Raw genomic sequence first — 27860 nt, 5'->3', positions numbered from 1 at the left:
AAACCAAAACAGAACCCACCACCAGAATACTATACAAACAAATATACCAATTGAAACTATTATACAATTATATTACAATCCCCATCCAGGAGTCATCCAATCCCCCGCGGTGCCCAGCGGTCCCGGAAATCCTCCAGGGTGCCCGTGGACAGCGCATAGTCCCTCTCCAACACCACCCGGGCGCGGATGTAACCCCGGAAAGAGGTAGGCAGCTGGCTCAGGCAGAGCCCTCTTCCGCCTGGCGCCGTGAGTCGCGGATGGCCGGTTTGGCCAGGCCCAGGAGCAACCCAACAAGGACATCTTCGGCCCTACCCTCTCCCCTACGCACAGGGTGTTGTCCAAAGATGAGGATGGTGGGTGAAAAGTGCAGCCAAAAAGCAAGGAGCAGCCCCTTTAGATATTGGAACAGGGGCTGCAACCTCACACACCATCATGAAATATTGGTGAAATGGAAGGCATCAAAACAAATCTCTTGGTAGCAAAGAAATACATCAAAACTAATTTCTGTGACATGTCTGAACACCTATGTATCAACAGGATTTAAATTTGCTTCTATTCCAATATTCACTAAAACACCTCTAACATTTGCACCAAATCTGTATACAAAGTTTAGGGGATGGAGTCACTTCATCTCATTGCTCAACCGCAAGATCTGAAACGAGTTGCAAGAACATCCCCAAATATAATGGAAAATCCAGAAAATTCCAACATATTGACACAAATTAACTACAGTTGGGGGTGTCAGGGGTTATGGGGTGAAGGCAGGGGTACGGGGTTAGGAGGGAGAGGTAGGTCAGCCATGATTGAATGGCGGAGTAGACGATGGGCCGAATAGCCTAATTCTGCTCCTATCACTTATGACCTTATAGCTGATTGAAGCAAGTACAGTGATTTTCATGATCTCAGGACATTCCAAAACACTTTACTTATAAATTAACTTTTGGAAGTACTATCGCAATGTAATACGGTTCTTGATTAATTAGAACACAAGCACTCACAAACATCTCACTTTATTCTCGCCAATCCTTGCAATCCTCTGCAAATTTAAACATCTCTATTTTCTGAATGTTCCTGGTTTTGATTGAAGGTCATTGACCTGAAAAGTTAACATTGCTTTTCTTCAACTTCTGTTACTTCGATTCCAGCTGCAAAGCCTGGCCCACTGATGCCCGTCTTTGAGCAGAAAGTTGCATTTCTCGAGATCAAAGGCATGCACTGTGGCATTCAGAAGGCAGCATTCAGAGGCAGATCTTTCAGAGATACATCAGCCCAGAGGTTACTAATTGTAGGGAAGCTGATAAAGGAGATTGAGTGACCCTTGAAAGTGGGTCAGGAGTGATAAGTGAGAGTAGAAGGGATAATTTATCCTGATGAAAAATGTCCAACAAGTAAACCTGTTTAGTCTTAGTGAAGTAAACACAGGTGGGGGAGATCTACAAAAAAGTATGTGGTTACCCATGGGGAAATGGTAGATTGCAAGGATAGATGTGTAGTAATTGTGGTGAATATTATCGGAGTAGACTCAATGGTATGTTTTTGCCTGGGTGTCAGGACTCAAGACTTCATTGAATGAATGCATATGTCATTTTTGTGAGGAAAATGTATGCCATCCTAGCTGCAACTGTTCCAACTTGTTTCACAAAGAATCCTTATAATCAACAAACACGAGACTTTCATTCCATAAGCCTAAATTTGAAGTAAATCTGCTGCCTAGCAGATTTACTTCAGATTTGAAGTAAATCTGAAAGCCCAGCAGACCGATCCACAACAATATCTTTTCTCAGGATTTAAAAAAAAATTCTGGATTTTTATAGTTCTTTTCATATTGATGTCACAAATCCAAGCTCTATCCCCCACCCAATCCACGGGTGGTCAAAACTCTTTTATCATGAATTAAAAGAAAAAAAAGATGTTAAGACTTAATTGCAGCTGAAAAGTGGAGCGTCGCTCTTTCATACTAAGCAAATGAAGGGCAAATGATGTGCATGTACTTAGGCTTGTCAGGGTATGATTTGTGTCACAAGACACTGACAGCATCAATTCCACATCATAATCTGAAACAAAAATAATTTCAGCACTAATAAATGGAATTCATTATTACATCAATCATGAGACCAACCTTTTAATTTGGAGCAGTCTGTGGTGGGTGTATTTTTGTACTTGTTTATTTTTTCTGTCAATGTAACTGTCCAATGAACACAATGATATAAAGCAGTAAGATACTTTGTTAAATGAAAAATGTTCCCACAAAATCAAAAAAGGAGACATATATCCATTAAAGTGGAATGCTGTTTCTTCTGGCTTTCAGCACCCTCATGGAGACTTCCGATATTAACATTACACTTTGTTGATGATGAGGCATTCAGAAATTATTTTCATTACACTCAACAAAAGCTCCTGAAGTGGAACATCACCACATGAAACTAATACAACTGTAGTTTACCTGAAGTTTCTTGACACTTCTTCCACACATCGGATGGGATCACATTTCAGTGATGAGCCACTGTTCACAATCGACTAGTTTCTCTTTCCACAGATGCTGCCTGACTTGTTGAGATCTTGCAGCATTTATTTTGTTTTAACAGCAAGGCTGAGTAAGGATCAGAGATGGGAGTCACAGGAAAATGCAGGAGGAAGAATGACCTGGTAGAGTATTAGAATTTACGATTTAAAAAAAAAATTTAAGTTTGCAATTTAAGTCTGGAAAGGACAGAACAAAAATGTGGAAAGAATGGAGTGCAATAGCAGACCAGGATGGTTTTGAGATAATGTTGTCGGAAAGAACAGTAGTTGCTGGTTTAAACCAAAGACAGACACAAAATGCTGGAGTAACTCAGCTGGACTGGCAGCATGTCTGGATAGAAGGAATGAGTGACATTTCGGGTCAAGACCCTTCTTCAGATGGGTCTCGACCCGAAACATCACCCATTCCTTCTATCCAGAGATGCTGCCTATCCTGCTGAGTTACTCCAGCATTTTGTGCCTATCCTCTGGCTTTGAGATAAATGTTACAGAGAGGAATCATGAACAGGATGGTTCCGGGTGATTAAGCATGGATTTCAGGATGTATTTAGAAATATTGAACAGCTTGAACATACCAATTCTGATCCATGGTTAGTTACCTGATACATTAATTCAATTTTTCACTCTCCAAAGATGCTACCTGACTTCTTGTGTATCCAGCATTTTGTGCTTTTATATTACAGAGTCACCCAATAGCTTTTATATTACAGAGTCACCCTGATAGCTAGGCAAATTTGCCAAAATTTAACTGAATATTATAATAGGAAGCACAATGTCTTGGGTACCTTTCACATCGAAAGCCCTGCAAAGTTCAATTTTTTTCAGGAAACTATTGCCTGAGTATTGCCTCTATTGCCTCTGAGTCCATTGTGTATTAAACAATTTATTTAAACAAATTTTGAAGATAAAACTGTAGATTTTAAAATGTCATAAAAATTCCAATTGAACGTTGTGCAAAAATACATAATGCCTCTAATCTATTTGATAGCCTCTAATCTATTCTCAGCAAAATTATATTTTGCAAAGAACAAATGGGGTTAATCTCGGTTCAGTTTCACTCACTGTCTTACAAGATGTTGGTAATATCTAGATGTCACTGACACCTGACATGCTGCTCATGAAAATATGGGCTCTTGTTTCCTGGTGATTGTTCCTTTGTGCAAGTGACTGCGACCAAATGACCATCAAGTTTATTGCACGATGCATTAGTCTTTCATTTGCTTTGCAGGCTTGTTTTCAAATAAATCTTCAATGCAAAGTATTTTTTCTGTGTTTTATGCCATTTAGCGAGAGATGGTTAATTTGCTTGACAGCCATGAAGCTATCACCTACAGCACCTAGGACGTGGGAAAGGTGCGAATCTGCTGGACAGGGTGTAAAGCAGATTTATCAGGATGCTGTTTGGGTTAGAAAACTTTGCTTATGTATGTTTTCGCTGAAGCAGAGGCTATGAGGAGACATGGTTAAGATATGCAAAATTATGTGGGGTATAAATAGGAGGGGGAAAGTTTTATGCAATCTAAAACCAAAGGGTAAGTGGTCAGAGATTTATAGGGGATCTGAGGAGAACCTTTTTTCAACCAGACGATGGCAAATACCTGCAATACACTGTCTGAGGATGGTGGAAGCAGAGTGGTTGACAGCGTTTAAGTGTCTGGATAATCACTTGAATTGTTCAGTCATATAATACAATGGGCCAAGTGCTGGAAGGTGTGATTACCACTGATCAGCATGAACATGGCAGTCCGAATAGCCTATTTCCACCCTCCATGACTTGCTGCAGTGATGGAAACTGCTGTTTTCTCAGATGTCATGTCAAAGGAAAGCTGCATCCAATCCCTTAGACAAAGCTAAAAAAAGACCTTTGCCAAAGGACAATGAATTATGTCCCAGACAATATTTACTCTACAACTAATCAAGAATGAATGATCCAATCTTGAATATGTTGTTTGTGGATGGATATTTGTGATGTGAAAAAATAGCTTTAAATCACTTTGGGATGAATTAGGTCACAACAGATATCAGTAAAAAGTCAGGCATAAAGGTTCTGCGAGGTCTCAATTGAATGCACACTGTGAAGTAGTTGGAAAGGTAAGATGATGTTGGCCGATAGAGGTCTAATAAGCTGTCACAATGGAATTGGAACAATTCTGTTTTAAAACTGTTCTAATTTGTTTCATTGGGTTGTTTAAATTAATACTGACTAGCTAATTAATTTATTGCATCGTATGGGAGGCGCATTCCCAATCTCGTTGTACCCCTGTACAATGACAATAAAGATATATTGTATTGTATTGCAATCAATAAATAAACAATTTGAAAATAAGTTTGCAACACTGCTGACTTGCTTCTTTTATGATATTTTCTTTATATAGAATGTAAGTGTGCATATCCCGGAGACATTTCTCATGATCACAATCTTTTACAATGTCAGTAAATGTACACTATAAATAAATAGAACTGATATATCTAACATCTTATAATTTTCCTGTTCAAGTACATAAGCACTCAAAATGCATTATTAAAATAGTTTTCAAACTTGGCTTTTGATTTCTCGTAAGTAGCAAAATAGAGGTTAAAATCAAGGCTGTTTGCTTCCTTGCAGTTTCGTCATTACCAGGCAATCTGTGGGTGCGCTTGTGAAAAGGCTTCCAACAAACACATGTGTTCCCCAGAGCACATGATGAATAACTTTACAACAGCCAAGATCATCAATGTGAAAACCTAGATGTTGATAGCGCTCATCTGTTTCGAATAGTGTATTATTTGTGTACGGTCCAAAATACTGGAAGAAATAGAAGGCAAATATTGATGCAATTATTTGAATGTTTATTGAAGAAAACCTTCCCATCTACACTAGTCTACATCACTCCCGCTTGCCTGCACTTGGCCATATCTCTTTAAACCTCTCCTACCCATATACCTGCCCAAATGTCTTTTGAATATTGCTATAGTACCTGCCTCAACTACCTCCTCTGGCAGCTCGTTCCAAATACCCACCTCTGTGTGGAACAGGATCCTCAGGTTCCTATTAAATCTTTCCCCTCTCTCCTTAAACCCATGTCCTCTGTTCTTTATTCCCCCACTGTGGGTAACAGACTATGCATCTGCTCTATCTATTCCCAATATGATCTTATACACCTCTATAAAATCACCCCTCATCCTAAAGGAATAAAGTCCAAGCCTGCCCAAACTCTCCCTTGAAGATGAGGTTGTTTCATCATTGTATTATCTCTCATTCAAAATAAAACACTTTCTTACTGCAGTGCAATACTCTCTGTACTCGTTTGAATTCATCGTCACAGATTATCAGAAAGTACTGTAATATGTCACAAAATTGCAATAAGTTAATAATCCAAAGCAATCTACTGGTTAAATGAAGTGTGTCAATGAAAATCAAACATCTAAAAAGGGGGGACATCAACTACAGAGTTGTCATTTTGAATTTGTTGGGTTAAGCAAGTCTTGATCACCAGTCCACCTTGTGCACACCACTTTTGCTTTAACTTGTTAACAGAAGGAGGATGTTACTGTGAAGGACATTCTGTTTCCTGTTCATCCCCAATTTCCTCTGAAATAAGCAGACAATCAAGAGTCTACCATATTGGTGCTCCTTCACTTATTTGAATGGAAACACCCTCAGCATCTTTGATGGGGACCTGGACTTAACATTTGACTGGAGGAAAGTGGTCACAGGAAACACACAAGGTCATACAGGGAATGTGCAATCTCCAGAGAAAGCACCTGGGGTCAGGATTGAACCTAGTTCTCAGCATAGTGAGGTTGCAGCTCTATTAGCTACTCCTGTGTGACACACATTCGATGTTGCAGGACGTTGCTTGGATGAATCCCTACTTTCAAATACATGATATATTAAGATTTCTATGTAGGTCATGTGATTTTACTTGGATGTAACAAAATCAAAAGGGAAAAAACTGAACATAATCAGGTAAGGGCAATACCTATAGTGAGATATTGTTAATAATTCAGGTTAATGAATTTTCATCAGAACCATGAAAACCTTTAATTAAAACCAATTTTGAAATCATAGGGAAAGGGGGGAGGGAGTGGGGTTGGGGTTGAGGAGAAGGTGGGAAGAAAGAAAAATGAGGAAAGTCTGTGCTAGGTTGGAGATGACGAGTAGTAGCACTCGAAATACTCATGATGAAGAATGAAACCTGGAATTAGCAGAAGAAAGAAAAAAATGTATTGAATTCAATATTATCAATGCTAACCCACCGAGAATGAGTAAGAGGGAACTAAAAGGAAGGTGGATAATAGAAGATGAATCTGGAGAGTATAACAAAATGAAAATAAAGAATAAAATCCAAATCACCAGGAGAGAGATAAAGCAGGTTGAATTCAATATTACAGCGCACTGAAGACTTCTGGAGTTCAACAATATTGAACTAGCCATTCTTAACTGGCCATTCCAGTTAACTTGCCATTCCAGCCTTATAATTCACATTTTCTATTTCCAATATGTTTTTTTTCTCCTGCTCTGGGAATCTCAGATTTAACTCTTCATCTCCTATTTGCATCTCGCCCAGATACATATTTTGTTATTCACTAGCCTTTACCACTCGTTTACTATGCACCACAGCTTGTTTCATTTATTCTCTTTCTGGTCTCCTTCTGTGAAAAACTTTCCTCTTTGATCCCTTTCTCCACAGGTTAGAATTGGGAACATTGGATTCAATACTTTTTGCTCTCCTGCAGATTTCAGGTTTCATTCTTCATCATGAGTATATCCAGCATTTTCTCATTTTATTTAAACACCTCTATTGGTGAGAAATTAAACAATAATTGCCGAGGATACTTACAGCAAGGCCTGAAGATGGATCAATAAAATCTGCCCAGTATCCCTCTGAGCGTAGTGCGTAGCAAATTTCCTTGGCACCATTAATAAACTGAAAAATAAACCTCTGTTTACTTTGAAATTAATCACATGTTTGAGTTTAATTACATTTTTTAATTTAATAAATTAAAGATCAAGCTGAAACACAAATAGACAAAGAGCCCGACGGTATCAAAAGATCAAATTAAGACACAATTTTAGTTTAGTTTAGAGATACAGTGCGGAACCAGGCCCTTTGGCCCACCAAGTCCACACCGACCAGCGATCCCCGCACATTAACACTATCCTACACACACTAGGGACAATTTTACATTTATACCAAGCCAATTAACCTACAAACCTGTACATCTCTGGAGTGTGGGAGGAAACCGAAGATCTCTGAGAAAACCCACGCAGGTCATGGGGAGAACGTGCAAGCTCCTTACAGACAAGCACCCATGGACGGGATCGAAACCGGGTCTCCGGCGCTGTATTCGCTGTAAGGCAGCAACTCTACCATGCCAATTAATCACAAAAAAAGTTAATTTGACAGCAAATTAATTTAAAAAAATCAATATTCAAATATAAAACCAAGATGGAAAGTTTTCGATGCTAGATATTTTAATTAAAAAACACAAAACTAATCAGCAGAAATAAGCAAAAAATGCTTAGTATGTTGCAGTGTCATTGGCTATAAATAGTCTGCAAGGTCAAAAATAATATCTCACTATTTCAAAAGAAAGACAAAAACAGGTATCATTGCTATTCCGCCATTGTTCCTGAGACTAAATCCAAGAATTCCCTGCCTAAGAAAACTAAGTGAGATTCTTCTCCCACAGAATTGCAATGGTTTAAGGCAGCAGCTGCCACTTTTGAGGGAATTAGAGATTGGCAATAAATAATGGCCTTGCCAATGACATCCAAACCCCTTAAAATCAATAAATTTACAGACAAGAACTTATAGGAATCTAGTGCATTCATATTTCCTTTTGTCGCTGCATCCATCATCAATATCCAGACTCTCTCTTCAACACCACCTACTGGTGTCCTCCAAGAAGGACAAAAGAGGAAAAGACTATCAACAAGAAGTCATCTTGATTTTGGAAATATCTCAAATCTTTCACCATCATCTCAAAATCCTGAATTTTCTAATATAATTATGGCATCAACAGCACAATTATTTCAACAGTCTGAGGAGAAAGCCTCTTATAACCACTTCTGATCAGCTAATAATTGTAAACACGTACGTAAAAATGATACATCTTTTCACCACTCCCAAAAATGAGCCCGTCTTAATTCTCTCTGTGCCACTGTACAGAAATTCCTTTGCTTTATACCTTATTTGTACATTTCAAAAATAAATTATGTTCCACTACTTAACAGAGAATAACATATACAAAAACCAAAACATACAAAATGGCCTCAAAATGGCGATTGAATTGTGTCGTTTTGAACTAGTCCAATCACACCCAATCTCTAATATTGCTTGATCTCGAGACTATATGGCCTCAGGTATAAAGGACACAAGGTTAAGTATTGCCAAAATACAATCAACCCAGTATTAAGATAAATGACCTGCTGTCAATCTTCTTTACAGAATTACCATTCTAATAGACCCCATGACCCAATTACACCTCTCAGCACCTATGGCATTGTAATAAGGCATTTCAAGTTAAAGATTAGCTCTGTGTTATTCTTTTAAAAAAACACAATAGTGTTTGTTCTACAATGAAATTACAAAGCAAATATTTCTCAGCTTTAACTGTCCGATGCTTTGTTGGTTTCTATGAAGGTAAGCTACAATCCGGAATTGATTGACGTGCATTTCTTTGCAACTTCTTTAAATGTCTCCAGTTTCATTTTCAGACCAACCTGATGACAATTTTCATTGTTGGTCCAACTAGTCTAAGGTGAGAGGGGAAAGATTTAATGGGAACTGGAGGGACAACTTTTTCCACAGAGGGTGGTGGTCATATTTCTCATTCTGATATGAATTTGATTATAGGGGTTTGCATCTAATGGTTTGTCATTTAAGTTTCGGACATAAAACAAACCAACATTTAACTTGCAGGACAAAGCAAATTAAACAGGTTATTTCAGAAAACTGAACGTCTTTCCCTTTGATGTACAAAACAGTTACCAAAGAGTCAAAAGGTCATTGGGCATAAAGAATGTTCATTGCAAGGTTAGAAAATCTCCTCTGGAATTTGGTTGGGGATTTACATTTGTCTTGAAGTAGAAATGGTACCTTGAAAGGAACACTCCATGGATGATTTGAGTGTTCAATTGTCCTCATCCTCAATACTATAGTCAGAGTGAAAGCCAACAATCACAGTGTCAATGTCCCATCTGGCATCACAAACTAGTTTCACCTTTTACCTAGCAAATGCAATGCAAGCATTTATTTCGAGGGCTTGTATACAAAAATGGGGATGTAATGCTGAGGCTCTATAAGGTGCTGCTCAGGCTGCATTTGGAATATTGTGAGCAATTTTAGGCACCATATGTGAGGAAGGATGTGCTGGCACAGGAGAGGGTCCAGAGGTGGTTTACAGGAATGATCCCAGGAATGAGGAGGTTAACATATGATGAGCATTTGATGGCACTGAGCCTATACTTGCCAGAGTTTAGAAGAATGAGGGGGGACAATAGACAATAGGTGCAGGAGGAGGCCATTCGGCCCTTCGAGCCAGCACCGCCATTCAATGTGATCATGGCTGATCATTCTCAATCAGTACCCCGTTCCTGCCTTCTCCCCATACCCCCTGACTCTGCTATCCTTAATGACCTTATTGAAACATATGGAATAGTAAAAGGCTTGGATAGAGTGGATGTGGAGAGGATGTTTGCACCAGTGGGAGAGTCTAGGACTAGAGGTCATAGCCTCAGAATTAAAGGACGTACTTTTAGGAAGTAGGCAAAGAGGAATTTCTTTGGTCAGAGGATGGTGAATCTGAGGATTTCTTTGCCACAGAAGGCTGCGGAGGCAAAATCAGTGGATATATTTAAGGCAGAGAGAGATAGATACTTAACTAGTACAGGTGTCAGAGGTTATGGGGAGAAGGCAGGAGAATGAGGTTTGGAGGGAGAGATAGATCAGCCGTCATTGAATGGCGGAGTAGACTTGATGGACCGAATGGCCTAATTCTGCTCCTATCATATGATCTTCTGATCGTTTACAAATCTGGATAAGTTGCTTCATTAGAGAGAAATAGCAATATTATATTTTTGTGACTTTAGGTAATAGAATATAGGAGAAAAAAAAACATTTTCCCACATGCCGCTACAATAGTACCTCCATCAGTAGCTTACTTTAACTAGATGAAAGAGACATTAGGCTCAATTTTGTAGCTAAGCTTCTCCCATTAAGTAATCCTCTGCCCTGAAGCTTTTTTAAATGAATGACAGAGTGGCAAGAATGTTGGTTAATTCAAGAAAATGAGTAGGACTTTAATATAAATATTAAATTGCATACATCTAAATTTGGTGTCTCATTTTTCTCATAAGGAATGCGTTTAAAATTCACACAATTGCTTCCCTGCTCTGGTCCCGTTACTGCATACGAGTGGCAGTTACTTGTAATATGATAATCTGAGCTTAGTATAACACGATTCTACCTTGAGGATGAAACTAAAATCTGTGTGGGATTTGGTTTCAGAAATAAGAATTGTCAACTTTTTCAAATACCCTACCTTATTCAAGAAATTTGTCCAAAACAATGCTGTCATCTGCTGGCAGCATAAGGAAGTACTGCTTGTCAGACACAATAAAGAACCAATCAACCTCTTCAGAAATCCCAAGCAAAACACAAAGTGCTGGAGAAATTCAGCAGGTCATGAAACATCTGAGGAGGGAATGGACGGGTGACATTTTGGGTTGGGAGCCATCTTCAGAAATCCTGATGTTTTGGCATCTGACACGCTCATGAGTACATTAAGTCCTTGTGAATCACAGACCTGTGAGTTTGGTCATGATTACTGGGAGCATTGGTCAGACGTGCAGAAGGAGAAAGGGTCCTAGAGTGCACAGTGAGGTGGACGGGTAGGAGTGTGGGTAGTTGTCAGCTGGAGCCAAGGCTGGACAAGCCGAAATATGCAAGCTCAAACTGAATGGATTCTGGCTCCATGTCCTCTTATATTCACTGAGACTCGGTTTCTTGCTCCCTCTAAATTTATTGGAAAATTTATACTACTGATTTGTATATTTTTTTAAAGCGCATATAAAAATCAGAAATAAAAGCATGTTGGGATAACATCCAATAATTTAGAAACTATTCTTGTAGGTTACTACCAAAGTCCTGAGGGCACTGGATTATAGACAATAGACAATGGGTACAGGAGTAGGCCATTCGGCCCTTCAAGCCAGCACCGCCATTCAATGTGATCATGGCTAAACATTGACAATCAGTCCCCCGTTCCTGCCTTCTCCCCATACTCCCTGACTCCGCTATCTAGCTCTCTCTTGAAAGCATCCAGAGAATTGGCCTCCACTGCCTTCTGAGGCAGAGAATCCCACAGATTTAAAACTCTCTGACTGAATGTTTTTCCTCATCTCCGTTCTAAATGGCCTACCCCTTATTCTTAAACTGTGGCCCCTGGTTCTGGACTCCCCCAACATTGGGAACATGTTTCCTGCCTCTACCATGTACAATCCCTTAATAATCTTATATGTTTCAATAAGATCCCCTCTCATCCTTCTAAATTCCAGTGTATACAAGCCCAGTCGCTCCAGTCTTTCAACATACGACAGTCCCGCCATTCTGGGAATTAACCTAGTGAACCTACGCTGCACTCCCTCAATAGCAAGAATATCCTTCCTCAAATTTGGAGACCAAAACTGTACACAGTACTCCAGGTGTGGTCTCACTAGGGCCTGTACAACTGCAGAAGGACCCTTTTGCTCCTAGACTCAACTCCTCTTGTCATAAAGGCCTACATGCCATTAGCTTTTTTCACTGCCTGCTGTACCTGCAGGATTGCTGCCTGCTGTACCTGCAGATTATCTAGGGTTTCATTGTATTCCTAACATCGTAAGCTGGAAAGAATGCAGAGATGATTTATGATGATAATAGAAAGTGCTGGGGGAACTTAGTGTGTCAGGCCACATTTGTGGAGGTAATGGACAGGCACCATTTTGGGTTGGGATCCTTCTTACGTGGACTTGATAGCCTGAGCTATAGGGGAAGGTTTGACAGGCTAGGACTTTATTTCTTGAAGCACAGGAGGCTGAGGGGTGATCTTAGAGGGATGTATTAAACCATGAGGGGAAATAGATAGGACTAGTCCAAGTAGACCCATTGGGCCCAAACTTCTTCTGCAACCTCTCCTCCCCCCTTCATCCTTCCCCCCCCCCCCCCCCCCAATCCATCCCCTTCAACCCCCCTTATCCTTTCTCCTCCCCCCTCCCTAGGAGATAGATTTAAACTTTAAAATGTGAATAACTTTAAAAGTATAACACCGATTTCAATGAAACTTCTTCCATTAGCACCAAAGGGACAACGGTGAGTAAGGTGGGCCTAAAATTGTCGCGCTATCGTGTACCGTTTTGGCTGTAGTTCAGGAACAAACAAACAAGAGTTTTAGTATATAGACTAGACAAAGTGGGCCCGTTCTATGCGGGCCCGTTGGGCCCGTCCTCACACCCCCCATTCTCTCTCCCCCAGACACACTCTTAGCATCAGTTAAAGGCCGGGGGGGGGGGGGGGGAGGGGGGGGGGTGCGGGTGATCGGATCAGTGAAAAGTCCGGTGGGGGGGGGGGCTTCGGGAGATCTCATCATTCAAAGGCCCGGGGGGGGGGGGGGATAGCGGGGAGATGTTCTCCCGGGTGTGGGAGAGAGGAGAGAAGCAAGGGGAGAGAGGAGAGGTGAGCCGGTGATCGCGGGCTGGCGCCGCTAACGGCGTCCATTGTTTTGGTGCGAGTGAGGAGATGCCGCGCATGCGTACTGAGTACAGAGTGAGGAGATTCCGCGCATGCGTACTGAGCACTGCCGGACCGCAGCGCCCCCCTTCTGTCAAAACTTCGATAAATGAGGGGGGGGCAGCTCTTTTAGACTTCTGTAACTTAAAAAATATGCGTCCGAATTAAATAAAAATATCATTTTCCAGCAGCGAACCGCATGCTGATTAAGGCAGTTCAAAAATCGTGGCGCTACGGTTCACCGTTTTGCCGGAATTGCCGTATTCAGCCGACATCAGTGAAATATATATACAAAGCTACAAGATCTGAGTTTTAGTAGTATACTAGAACAAGTGTGCCCGTTCAAAGCGGGCCCGTTGGGCCCGTCCCCACACCCCCCATTCTCTCCTCCCCCAGCCCCACTCTTACTCTCCAAGTGTGCCCGTTGGGCCCGTCCTCCTGATCTGTGTATGTCAAGTGACCACTATAACCTTCTTTTTTTTTTTTTTTCCTAATCAGATGTGCAGCACTTTGGTCAACATGGGTTGTTTTTAAATGTGCTATACAAATATAATTGACTTGACTTGACTTCACTTGACTTGCAATAACAATTTAGCTTTTCGAAACAATGTAGCCGTCACAAGCTGAAAACTAAATCCTTTTCTGGAAACTTTTCGAAACAAATGTAGCCGTCACAAGCCACAAGCTGAAAACTAAATCTGCACCGCAGCGCCCCCTATAATTTAGGGGGGGGGGGGAGCGCTTTAAAACCTCTGTAACTTAAAAAACATGCGACCGAATTAAATAAAAAACAATTTTGCAGCAGATAACCGCGTGGTGATTAAGGCGGCGCAAAAATCGTGGCGCTACGGTTCACCGTTTTGACGAAATCAGAGAAACCGCTGTTACGCGCATATATATATATATAACACAAGATCTGAGTTTTAGTATTATATACTAGAACAAGTGTGCCCGTTCAAAGCGGGCCCGTTGGGCCCGTCCCCACACCCCCCATTCTCTCCTCCCCCAGCCCCACTCTTACTCTCCAAGTGTGCCCGTTGGGCCCGTCCTCCTGATCTGTGTATGTCAAGTGACCACTATAACCCTCTTTTTTTTTTTTTTTCCTAATCAGATGTGCAGCACTTTGGTCAACATGGGTTGTTTTTAAATGTGCTATACAAATATAATTGACTTGACTTGACTTGACTTGCAATAACAAAACAATCAGTGCTTTTCTGGAAACTTTTCGAAACAATGTAGCCGTCACAAGCTGAAAACTAAATCCTTTTCTGGAAACTTTTCGAAACAATGTAGCCGTCACAAGCCACAAGCTGAAAACTAAATCTGCACCGCAGCGCCCCCCTGAAAAAGAGGGGGGGCAGCGCTTTAAAACCTCTGTAACTTAAAAAACACGCGACCAAATTAAATGAAAATATCACGGCCGAGCGAGCGCGAGATTGGCGATTGAGGCGGTGCGAAAACCGTCGTGCTAGGGTCCGCCGTTTTGCTGCAAGCGCTGTTACGAATATATCAGGCCAAACCACAAAAAAAAATATACACAAGATCTGAGTTTTAGTATTATATAGAAGAAGATATAGATAGATGAATGCAGAGTCATAAGAAAATAAATACAAGAAATACAGGCCCTGTTATTCCAGATATTAGTCTCATAAACCTTTTGTAGATTGCTTCCAATGCATTAACATGCTTCAATAAGGAGACTAAAATGGTCAGCAGTCCTTCAGATATGGTTGTGCCAAAAATGTGTATAACTGGAGCATTACTTTAATATTTTTCTATACTATGCTCGAAGTAAGGAATAGCACTCCATTGGTTTTCCCTTTTACTTGCTGTACCTCCATGCTATCTTACCATGGACACCCAGATCCCTCTTCATTCTAGTACTAAAGATAATACACTTTAGAGTTTCTATCCACTGAATAAACCTAGTGACTCCCTTGTGCCCTCTCCGCACTTTATTCTTCTTCCTATCTTTGAGTGTCATTTGCAAGTAGAGCAACTGCATCTTATCAGCCCTTCCCCAAATGTTGTCCAGGCCCTGCTAAAAAGGATTTGCAAATGGAATTGAATGTTATCCATCCAACAACAGATCTCTGACTTTATGGGAGTGGTGTCATCAATAAGGTAGCTAAAGCTGGCCAGTAAGTAAGTTTACTTCTTTTAAGTAGTAAAATGCCTAAATAAGAAGCCCAAAACACTAAGATATTACTGCAAAATTAATTGAATGAATGATACTCTCTGAATTGTAAAAATAACTAAGCTAGTTAAAACTGAACAGATACCAATAGTGATACAGGAAGCTATTTGGCCAACCAAGCCTCTGGCTGTTGTCAGAACATTCTTACAAACCTATTCTCTCTCCCATGCACATCAACACTGCCCATCTCAAAACTTGCAACTCGAGAAGGACAAGGGTAGGTACATGAAAATACTATTCAGATCAAATTCATAATATGGCACATAATGCATCTTTTCAGCAAAAAAGGAAGTTGGCTATGGGGATAGATGTGCCGGCTCCAGCTGGGCTGGAGTTCCAGAGCCCTGGCCGCAAGTTGCAAATTCAACCCACCGATCGGCCATGGAAGTCCCGATGAGGTCGAGATTGGCTGCCTTGCCCAGCCTAGGCGCCACATTTTCGGGGAGACTTCCAGATTGCGGGGAATTTCTCATGGAACCCCTAGCAACCGAATTGACAAATTGCAATTACTGACTGTTTTGCGGAAAAATGTGAGACAAAATCGGAATGGCGGAAATGAAATAAGAAAGCGGAAGCTTTCCGCCAAATTCGGAAGGGTTGGGAGGGGTGCAAATCACACATCATCTCCTTCATCGGTCAGTTTACCGGTGAAGGCCCTACCCGAAGCACTATGGGAGTCCCTTTAACAGGACTGTATCTGTTTTCCTTAATTTCTTCTGCGTAATTAGGGATGAAAAATAAATGCTGGCGAATGATGCAATTATTTTTGCCAATCACCTTAAATTTACATTTTACAGTTATCCATTGATCCATCAGTTAGGGGAAGGTTTCTCTCCCTCTCTCTTTCTGAGTCCTTCACAATATTAAACGGCAGTCAGGTTTGTAGGCTGATTGGCTTCAGTAAAATTGAAAATTATCCCTAGCACGTGTGTAGGATAGTGTTAGTGTGCAGGGATCATTGGTTGGTGCAGACACGGTGAGCCGAAGGGCCCGTTTCCCACACTCTATCTCTGAACTAAATTAAACTTGGGTGTCGGCCTTTTCTCCAGAGATGCTGCCTGACCTGCTGAGTTACTCCAGCATTTTGTGTCTATCTTCGGTGTAAGCCAGCATCTGCAGTTTCTTCTTACACATATACTCTTCCAAATGTCCTTGTCTTTTTCTGACCCAAGAGAATAACCTTACCTTTAAGTTTCATCATGCACTTAAGCTACAAGCTATGATCGTTAAACCAATGTACTCTCTGCAAAGCAGACCTTCCAAAAATATAATGCTCATAATTAGGCACAATACTCCAGAATCACACATGGCTTTAATAAATATGTTAAGTTGTCTTGCACCTTCAATAATATCAACAATTAAACCAGATTTTGCTGTTCATTTATCCCTTTAAAGCATTTTTTAATGGATTGCCTCTCCTTATGATTCTTACCAGAATGAATCCCTCATCCTTTTATACATTGAACTCCATTCCAACAGCCTGCATGTGTCTTGATAATTAATGATGTTCAGTACACTTAAAAGATTTGTCTCAATGAATTTCGGTATAGTGCTCTGCACCCTGATGTTCAAGTAATGAATGTAGATCAATCCAGCAAAGTTACTTTCCCCAGAGTCCAATATAACATTTTCCAGTCCCAAAAATAACTCAACGCATCTTTCTTTCTATATATTTAACCCACAAGGCATCCTTGTGCCAATGTTCCCTTTATATCATAGGCTTCATCTTAGTAGAAGCTCAATACCATCCTGGACAAGGTATTTTGCATGATTACAAGATGAAAGGAATATTGAGGAAGTTTACAATTACATTACACATTTATGTTTTCCCTAGTTATATTTCAGAGATACTTACTTTTTCAAGTAGCTGTTCACGTTCCTCCTCAACTGCTTCATTCCATATAGTCATATCATTAATACTCCTTTGCGTTACAGTAAGGACAGTAAATCCAGCAACTGGAGCCTCAGGAAATAGTGACTGAAAATCTGAGGAAGAATGGGACAATCAAATTTCCTATTCTAAACACAAAAAGCCATAAGGATCCTAGTGTCCTCAACTCATTTATATCAGACTTTGACCCTTTTACTGAGTCCATGTTGACATGGTATTGACTGACCTTAGCTGGGGAGCTGAAACATCGATCAGAACTTACATTCTGAGTAGAAGGATTCGAGCTGCTCTATCTGCAAGATCTTTTACACAGTGATTACAATAGACAATAGACAATAGACAATAGGTGCAGGAGTAGGCCATTCAGCCCTTCGAGCCAGCACCGCCATTCAATGCGATCATGGCTGATCACTATCAATCAGTACCCCGTTCCTGCCTTCTCTCCATACCCCCTCACTCCGCTATCCTTAAGAGCTCTATCCAGCTCTCTCTTGAAAGCATCCAACGAACTGGCCTCCACTGCCTTCTGAGGCAGAGAATTCCACACCTTCACCACCCTCTGACTGAAAAAGTTCTTCCTCATCTCCGTTCTAAATGGCCTACCCCTTATTCTCAAACTGTGGCCCCTTGTTCTGGACTCCCCCAACATTGGGAACATGTTATCTGCCTCTAATGTGTCCAATCCCCTAATTATCTTATATGTTTCAATAAGATCCCCCCTCATCCTTCTAAATTCCAGTGTATACAAGCCCAATCGCTCCAGCCTTTCAACATACGACAGTCCCGCCATTCCGGGAATTAATCTAGTGAACCTATGCTGCACGCCCTCCATAGCAAGAATATCCTTCCTCAAATTTGGAGACCAAAACTGCACACAGTACTCCAGGTGCGGTCTCACCAGGGCCCGGTACAACTGTAGAAGGACCTCTTTGCTCCTATACTCAACTCCTCTTGTTACGAAGGCCAACATTCCATTGGCTTTCTTCACTGCCTGCTGAACCTGCATGCTTCCTTTCATTGACTGATGCACTAGGACACCCAGATCTCGTTGAACTCCCCCTCCTCCTAACTTGACACCATTCAGATAATAATCTGCCTTTCTATTCTTACTTCCAAAGTGAATAACCTCACACTTATCTACATTAAACTGCATCTGCCATGTATCCGCCCACTCACACAACCTGTCCAGGTCACCCTGCAGCCTTATTGCATCTTCCTCACAATTCACACTACCCCCCAACTTAGTATCATCTGCAAATTTGCTAATGGTACTTTTAATCCCTTCGTCTAAGTCATTAATGTATATCGTAAATAGCTGGGGTCCCAGCACCGAACCTTGCGGTACCCCACTGGTCACTGCCTGCCATTCCGAAAGGGACCCATTTATCCCCACTCTTTGCTTTCTGTCTGTTAACCAATTTTCTATCCATGTCAGTACCCTACCCCCAATACCATGTGCCCTAATTTTGCCCACTAATCTCCTATGTGGGACCTTGTCGAAGGCTTTCTGAAAGTCGAGGTACACCACATCCACTGACTCTCCCTTGTCAATTTTCCTAGTTACATCCTCAAAAAATTCCAGTAGATTTGTCAAGCATGATTTCCCCTTCGTAAATCCATGCTGACTCGGAACGATCCCGTTACTGCTATCCAAATGCTCAGCAATTTCGTCTTTTATAATTGACTCCAGCATTTTCCCCACCACTGATGTCAGACTAACTGGTCTATAATTACCCGTTTTCTCTCTCCCTCCTTTCTTAAAAAGTGGGATAACATTTGCTATTCTCCAATCCACAGGAACTGATCCTGAATCTATAGAACATTGAAAAATGATCTCCAATGCTTCCACTATTTCTAGAGCCACCTCCTTAAGTACTCTGGGATGCAGACCATCAGGCCCTGGGGATTTATCAGCCTTCAGTCCCATCAGTCTACCCAAAACCATTTCCTGCCTAACGTGGATTTCCTTCAGTTCCTCCATCACCCTAGGTTCTCCAGCCCCTAGAACATTTGGGAGATTGTGTGTATCTTCCTCAGTGAAGACAGATCCAAAGTAACGGTTTAACTCGTCTGCCATTTCTTTGTTCCCCATAATAAATTCCCCTGCTTCTGTCTTCAAGGGACCCACATTTGCCTTGACTATTTTTTTCCTCTTCACGTACCTAAAAAAACTTTTGCTATCCTCCTTTATATTATTGGCTAGTTTACCCTCGTACCTCATCTTTTCTCCCCGTATTGCCTTTTTAGTTAACTTTTGTTGCTCTTTAAAAGAGTCCCAATCCTCTGTCTTCCCACTCTTCTTTGCTATGTTATACTTCCTCTCCTTAATTTTTATGCTGTCCCTGACTTCCCTTGTCAGCCACAGGTGTCTCTTACTCCCCTTAGAGTCTTTCCACCTCTTTGGAATAAATTGATCCTGCAACCTCTGCATTATTCCCAGGAATACCTGCCATTGCTGTTCTACCGTCTTCCCTGCTAGGGCCTCCTTCCAATCAATTTTGGCCAGCTCCCGCCTCATGCCTCTGTAATCCCCTTTGCTATACTGTAATACCGACACTTCCGATTTTCCCTTCTGCCTTTCCATTTGCAGAGTAAAACTTATCATGTTGTGATCACTGCCTCCTAATGGCTCTTTTACCTCTAGTCCCCTTATCAGATCAGGATCATTACACAACACTAAATCCAGAATTGCCTTCTCCCTGGTAGGCTCCAGTACAAGCTGTTCTAAGAATCCATCTCGAAGGCACTCTACAAACTCTCTTTCCTGGGGTCCATTTCCAACCTGATTTTCCCAGTCTACCTGCATGTTGAAATCTCCCATAACCACCGTAGCATTACATTTTTGACACGCCAATTTTATCTCCTGATTTAACTTGCACCCTAAGTCGAGGCTACTGTTTGGGGGCCTATAGATAACTCCCATTAGGGTCTTTTTACCCTTACAATTTCTCATTTCTATCCATACTGATTCAACATCTCCTGATTCTATGTCACCCCTTGCAAGGGAATGAATATCATTCCTTACCATCAGAGCAACCCCACCCCCTCTGCCCACCTGTCTGTCTTTTCTATACGTTGTGTACCCCTGAATATTCAGTTCCCAGCCCTGGTCCTCTTGTAGCCATGTCTCAGTGATCCCTACAACATCATACTTGCCCATGACTAACTGAGCCTCAAGCTCATCCACTTTATTTTTTATACTACGCGCATTTAAGTACAACACTTTAACTTCTGTATTTACCTCCCCTCTCACATCGTTCACAATTGGCCCTGCCCTTAATTTCTTTTCCGCTCTAGAACTTCTGTTCCCATTCTTCCGAGAGTCTTTTGCAATATCTCCTGTATTCCCTTTTACCTCATCTTCATATTCACAATTTGTTAACCCCTCCCCCCCACTACTTAGTTTAAAGCCACAGGTGTCACACTAGCAAACCTGCCTGCCAGAATGTTTGTCCCCCTGCTGTTAAGATGCAACCCGTCCCTTTTGTACAAGTCACCCCTAGCCCAGAAGAGATCCCAGTGGTCCAGAAATCTAAATCCCTGCTCTCTGCACCAGTCCCTCAGCCATAAATTCATACCCTCTATCTCTCTGTTCCTGGCCTCACCAGCACGAGGTACCGGTAGCAGTCCAGAGATAACTACCTTCGACGTCCTACTTCTCAGCGTTTTTCCCAACTCTCTAAACTCCCGCTGTAGCACCTCCTTCCTCTTCCGCCCGACGTCATTCGTGCCCACGTGCACAACGACTTCAGGTTGATCGCCTTCCTTCGCTAGGATTTTCTGAAGCCGGTCTGTGATGTGTTGAACCCTGGCACCAGGGAGGCAACAGACCATCCTCAAGTCCCTCCTGCTGCCACAGAATCTTCTGTCCGTCCCTCGGACTATGGAGTCACCGACCACTACGGCTCTTCCAGACTTCGGTCTCCCCTGTCGAGTATCCTTGCCAACAGGTCCGCCACTCGGACTTCCGCCACTCGGACTGGAAACGTCTTCTGCCCCGACAGTTCCCAAGAGGGTATACCTATTTGCAATAGGCACAGCCACTGGGGTCTCCTGTAGTCCACGTCCACTCCCCCCTGAAACAGTCTCCCACCTTCGCTCGACCTGGACCCTTGGCGTGACAGCCTCACAATAGGTCCTGTCCAGGAAACTCTCGCATTCCCGGATGGCCCTGAGGTCATCCAACTGCCTCTCCAACTCCACCACACGTCCCTTCAGGAGCTGCACCTGGACACAGTTCTTGCAGGTGTAGCTCCCAGAAGCTCCAGCGACGTCCCCGTCTTCCCACATCCTGCAGGAAACACACCGCACCAACTTTTCCGCCATCACCTTGTGCCTATAACCAGCTCTGGCTTAAAACAATCGTATCCTGATCAAGTCTCTAATGAAATGATCCTATCAGTTACATTGATAGGAAAATATCAAATGGCATTTCCTAAATGCATTTTTTAAAATTACTTCCCCATTAGGAGAGAAAAAATGACAAGATGAAGTGAGATTGTAATAAATGAGCTCCTTGTATCATTGACCCACTGATCAAAAAACATGCTGGTTTATTAACAACATATTCAACATATGTGATGCATTGTAAAGTTTTGTTTAAGAGTGTCATTTATCACTATTCAACTTGCCAATGATTATTTAATCTATAACTGCAAAAGGACAATTCTAAATCAATCACATCACTTTCATGCGAGAATATTTTAAGACAGTAAAACTCAAACAATCCCACATGCTTAGGATTTTATTGGTGCAGACTGAGAGATTCTACACCATGAAACATAGAAAGTAGGTGCAGGTGTAGGCCATTCGGCCCTTCGAGCCAGCACCGCCATTCAATATGATCACAGCTGATCATCCGTAATCAGCATCCTGTTCCTGCTTTTTCCCCATATCGCTTGATTCCATTAGCCCCAAGAGCTATATCTAACACTATAAATGAAAAATAGGAGCAAGAACACCTCCCCCTCAAGCTGCTCTGACATTCAATATGTTCATTCAAAATGTATAAAGGTGTACAAAATCATGAGGGGCATAGGTAAGGTTAATGCAAACTTGTTTTTTTTTCCCTCAGGGAAAGGGAATCAAAAACTAGAAGGCATAGCTTTACGGTGAGAGAGGCAAGATTTAAAAGGGCGTCCCAGGTGTAAGTTCTTCACAAAGAGGGTGATGCATACATGGAATGAGCTGCCAAAGAATGTGCTGGAGACAGGTAGAATAGTAACAATTGCAAAACATTTGTCCTTGTGCGCTGGAACGGAGTGAAGTAACTGGGCCCTGGAAAGCAAGATGCTGAAACATCAGGATTTCTAAATCCACACAATCTACTAATAAGCACCCTCTTAACCTGTATCCAACTATTACTTATCTAGGAAGGACCTGCTGATGCTGGTTTACACCAAAGCTATACACAAAATGCTGGAGTAACTCAGCGGGACAGGCAGCATCTCTGGAGAGAAGGAATGAGTGTGTTTCGGTCGAGAATATTCTTCAGACTGAGTCAGGGGAGAGGGAAACTGGAGGTATGGAAGGATACAAAGAGAATGTAAGGTGTGAAATGGACAGATTGAAGCAGACAATGCTCTAAGAAATGTAAAATGGTTCATTGATGGCTGAGGGAAAAGTGATAACGATGCAGTCAAACACTAACATGAATCAGGACAATGAAACTAGTTGGGAGAACCATGGTTGGGTTACTGCATCATTTTGTGTCTATCTTTTCCAACTATAACTTGCCAGTTTTTGCTCCTCCCCCATCTCACCTCAGCTTTCTCCCCCCTTACTCCACCAGTCTGAAGAAGGGTTCTGATGTGACTTGCAGAATTCTTCTACTACTTTTGGTCAGGATTTCCACATGGTCGGAGTGTGAATTATCAGAGTTTTGTTGTACAAGCTGTTCTACTGTATAAATTCAATTTCTGATTATTTTTTTAAATTTGCACAAATAACAGACCTTTGCGCAGAAGCTCAGGGCAAGTTTGTACGACACATTCCACCTTTGCATTCTCAAAGTAACTTTCTGCAAGAGTAACGTGTTGTGGTTGAGGTTCTGCTTCATTTCCCTGAAATAAAAGCAAGGAATTGTTTTAACACCAGACAATTGAGATGGAATTGACTTATTCTGTTTCAATTGCAAACACGATCATAGTTATATTAAATTGTAATAACATAAAATACTGTGCAGCAATATTCAGGCATGTGAGTGAGGTTAACAAAAAGGAATAGAGCCAAGCGCTTGTGTGAGGCATACAGCGGGGGTCAAAAAATTGGGAAATTTACACACAAAATGACCAGTTTCAAGTATCTTTTAGTGCATTTCAAAGTAAAAACGGACACTACAAAATTACAAAAAGCAGGTCACTGTATACAAACACCATTTTTATTATTTTAATTAATTTAGTTATATAATATTGCACTTAAATTTAATATTTAGTCATTACAGTTCCACCACTGATTTTCTGCCAATCTTGGTTCCAGAGCTTTGTAGGTTTATCCAGCCGGCCGAGGAAGTCGGCTGTGGAGATAGATGTGCTGGCTCCAGCTGGGCTGGAGTTCCAGAGCCCCGGGCGCAGGTTGCAAATTCAACCCACCGATCGGCCGTGGAAGCCCTGATGAGGTCGAGATTGGCTGCCTTGCCCAGCCTAGGTGCCACATTTTCGGGGAGACTTCCAAGATTTCCCTAGCGACCTCTAGCGGAACCCTTGTGTTCATTACAAGTTTATACATTGTTTATTTTCTTTTTTTAAATCCGATTTCTTTGTTTTTTTGGCAAAGTAAAAAACGTGGAAATCATGCAAAAAGCACAGAAAATGGATTTTAAAAACGCGGAAATCCGCGGAAACTTCACATGCCTGAATATTAAAGGATGATAATATGGTAAGACTGGCTTTCCAAATTAAAAAATCAAGTAAGCTTAACCCTCACTAAAGTTATTCCCTCAAAGCAGTTCCTTAATAATAGAGGAATAGAGAGATAATAGAGCAGTTCCTTAATTATATAGTGTTATTCATTTCAATCTTCAAATATCTTTACTATTACTAGTTTGTAAAGTAAATTTTACAATCACTACCTATAATAAAACAAATGATGTGATTTTAAGCTGTTATCGGACCTGCAAAGACAAAAGTAGTTACTCTAATAATATTTTCATTTGAGCAAAATGGCTATTTCACGCAAGTCATTACTTTTATTAATAACAAAAACTAGAATCCTATTGTTTAATATTACAATGTCATCAGGCTTTAGTTTTAAAGCCAAATCAGATGTGTCCACTATTGTATCACATCAATGTTCCGAGTTTTCACCCAACAGCAATCATTGCCAAATGTCTGCAAAATGATAGCTGAAACCAATACAAATAGGAGAACTAGCAGTGTTATCACCAAGGCAAAACATCAAATTACAATCAAGATATGTTGAAACTTAAATTTTAAACTATTAGCTCATTAAAATTGTGTTTTCTTGCCTGAAATTCATTCACAAACTGTGCGAGGATGAACTCGTGCTTTTCACTGGATAATGGCTCCATTAGAACATCTGGTAGCACTCTGCGGACTGAGATTCTTTTCAGGTTAGCAACCCCATTAATGTGGGAGTCAAAGCCTATGTTACCCGGCAGTTGAAATCGCTGGTCCTGAGGCCCAAACGGTCCCATCTTTTCATCAGGCCATACTGTCTGCAAACCTAAGAAGCATGACAAGGTAAGTGCTGTTTAAGTTCTACGCAAGGATTCAAAATTTATATAAGTGGAGGAGAAAAGACGTATGATTAAAAATAACTGCAGTCACTATGAAAATTATTGTTCTAAATCGGAGGTCATCATTTCAGGAACACGAATTTTAAAGATATAAATGCTTACCGTGACTATTTATTGTCCTGGTGGGCCACCCTTTTTCCTATATGCTATTTTCAATAAATTAAAAAACATAGCATATGGCAATTAAATGGTAATGAGGTCCCTTAAGTCAATAAACAACTAAAGCACATTTAAGGCAATGTTTTCTCAACATTGAAAAATGGCGCCTACTAAAACGAAGGCATATGGTTAAAAGGGTGTCGTTACCGCACTTGTTTTTTTAAATATCCAATGGACAACACAGAATTAAAAAGACAATCATTTAATAACTCATACAAAAGCTGGCAGCAGTTCCACCGAATCAGTTCTTCATTAAAGTACCATCTATAAATGATGTGCTTGTTCACAGTGGACCTGAGGCTGAGATCTTCAAACTCATAGGTAAGAGCACTGTAAACCTCGTCAAAAATTGTCTGAATGAATATGAAGTAGTTAATTAACAAAATTCTTCAAACTGACGGAAGGAAAAGTGTTGGCCCTGAAACAGCCACGAGATAAAGGATTTAAAGATTATGAAATTAACTCCTAAAATTGGACAGAGGAAATTGCATATATTAAGAGTTTATATAAAAGAAGATTTCTACATGTCAACAATCTGGATTGAGGCAGGAAGCTCAGGGAGAGCTTCTGCCCTGAAGTATAATGAAATACTAAAGCAAATTATCAGTGCAGTCTCTTACTGACAGTACAACATTTGTATAGTGAGGTGATGGAGAATCTACCACAGGGTGGTGCCAGCAATGGCTGCCTCCTCGCCAACAGCCTGTCTGTCCCTTTCTTCTACAATCATTTTTTGTAATTTAGAACATAAAGTCCTACGGTGCAGGCGATAACTGTTTCCAATATAATGCATGAGAGAATAAGTCACAGAAAAACTGGAGAAAATAATTAATAGCTTGGTCAGAGAGTTGGTACAGAGACAATGGGCTGAGAAGTCTCCTTCAATGTCATGTAGAAATATGAGAAATGTGAAAAATAATTATTTCTACTCAAAGTTAACCAAAATAACAGCCATTCAAATGAATTTTGTTGATATGTAGTAACACAAATGTCAATAAAAAGGAATAATAAACTTCTAGAAGAATTTAGTGGGTCAAACAGCATCTACGATAGCAAAAAGATTGTCAATGTTTTGAGTCAAGACTCTGCATTAGGATCTTGAGATTTTGTGCTCCAGATTCCAGCATCTGCAGGCTCTTGTTTCACAATAAAGAGGAATAATACTCTTACCTTGATCGAGTGATACAATTGCAACAGAAGGTTCATCAGACCCTGAAGAGCCTGCTGTGGAAAACGTTCTAATGGTTGCAATCCTTCTAACCAATGCCTGAAATTCTGGCAGGTAGGTAACTAGCCTGGCTTTGGTGCAGAGCACCTGAAAAAAAAGGAAGCGGTAGTTAGGTATGGAGAAATTGTGTTGCAGTCAACAATGCAGTCATTGGCAAGGCCACACGGAGTACTGTTTAGTTTTGGTTATCCTGCTCTGGGGCACAGAGCTGTGGAGAGAGGCTGAGCAGGCTCGGGCTTTATTCCTTTGAATGCAGGTGACTGATTGGTCATCTTGTCGAGGTGTATAGAATAATATGGGGCAAAGATAAGGTGAATGTACAGTGTTTTTTTTCCAGAGAAGAGGAATCTAAATCTGGAGGGTGCAGGTTGAGGCAAGAGGGGGAAAGATTTACAAGGGACCCGAGGGGCAACTTCTTACAATACAATACAATACAATATATCTTTATTGTCATTGTACCGGGGTACAAAGAGATTGGGAATGCGTCTCCCATACGATGTAATAAATTAATTAGCTAGTCAGTATTAATTTAAACAACCCAATGAAACAAATTAGAACAGTTTTAAAACAGAATAAAGTGCAAGTAGATCTGTGCCGGTTCACTGTGCGATGTGACCATCCGGCTCAGCAGGACCGGTTCATAGCAGCTATGGCCCTGGGGATGAAGCTGTTCCTGAGTCTGGAGGTGCGGGCGTAGAAGGCCTTGTATCATCTGCCCGATGGTAGAAGTTCAAACAGACTGTTGCAGGGGTGTGAAGAGTCTTTGTGGTTGGTATTACACAGAAGGTTATTAGTATATGGAACAAGCTACCATAAAAAGTGGTTAACACGGACAGAATCACAGCATTTAAAATACATTTGGATAGATACAAGAATAGGAAAGGCTTAGGGAGATATGGGCATGGACAGTTTGGACCAAAGGGCATGTTTCTGTGCTGAATTACTCTATAAATCAATGGAATTCCAAGGTATAAAACAAAAGATAGACAATAGACAATAGGTGCAGGAGGAGGCCATTTGGCCCTTCGAGCCAGCACCGCCATTCAATGTGATCATGGCTGATCATTCTCAATCAGTACCCCATTCCTGCCTTCTCCCCATACCCCCTGACTCCGCTATCCTTAAGAGCTCTATCCAGCTCTCTCTTGAATGCATCCAGAGAATTGGCCCCCACTGCCTTCTGAGGCAGAGAATTCCACAGATTTACAACTCTCTGACTGAAAAAGTTTTTCCTCATCTCAGTTCTAAATGGCCTACCCCTTATTCTTAAACTGTGGCCCCTTGTTCTGGACTCCCCCAACATTGGGAACATGTTTCCTGCCTCTAACGTGTCCAACCCCTTAATAATCTTA

At 41.2% G+C, this 27860-nt stretch overlaps 1 protein-coding gene across 3 annotated transcripts in view; it reads right to left on the bottom strand.

The window, feature by feature from the left end:
* Positions 1–4876: 4876 nt before the first annotated feature.
* mmadhcb (metabolism of cobalamin associated Db) overlaps positions 4877–27860 on the bottom strand; it is a 29175-nt gene continuing 6191 nt past the window's right edge. For 2 of the 3 annotated variants that reach the window (XM_078404402.1, XM_078404403.1), the window contains 6 exons: positions 26451–26595; positions 24831–25048; positions 23319–23427; positions 17330–17460; positions 7347–7433; positions 4877–5308 (listed from right to left, as the gene is read on the bottom strand). In XM_078404402.1, coding sequence (XP_078260528.1) covers positions 5105–5308; positions 7347–7433; positions 17330–17460; positions 23319–23427; positions 24831–25048; positions 26451–26595 — 894 coding nt within the window. In that variant the 3' untranslated portion in view covers positions 4877–5104. Of the gene's footprint in view, positions 5309–7346; positions 7434–7632; positions 7874–17329; positions 17461–23318; positions 23428–24830; positions 25049–26450; positions 26596–27860 lie in introns of those variants that run through there. The other variant, XM_078404404.1, reaches the window with a different exon arrangement.

The sequence above is a fragment of the Rhinoraja longicauda genome, chromosome 8 (genome assembly GCF_053455715.1).
Source record: "Rhinoraja longicauda isolate Sanriku21f chromosome 8, sRhiLon1.1, whole genome shotgun sequence".
Lineage (NCBI taxonomy): Eukaryota > Metazoa > Chordata > Chondrichthyes > Rajiformes > Arhynchobatidae > Rhinoraja > Rhinoraja longicauda.
This window is presented reverse-complemented; position numbering and strand designations above follow the sequence as displayed.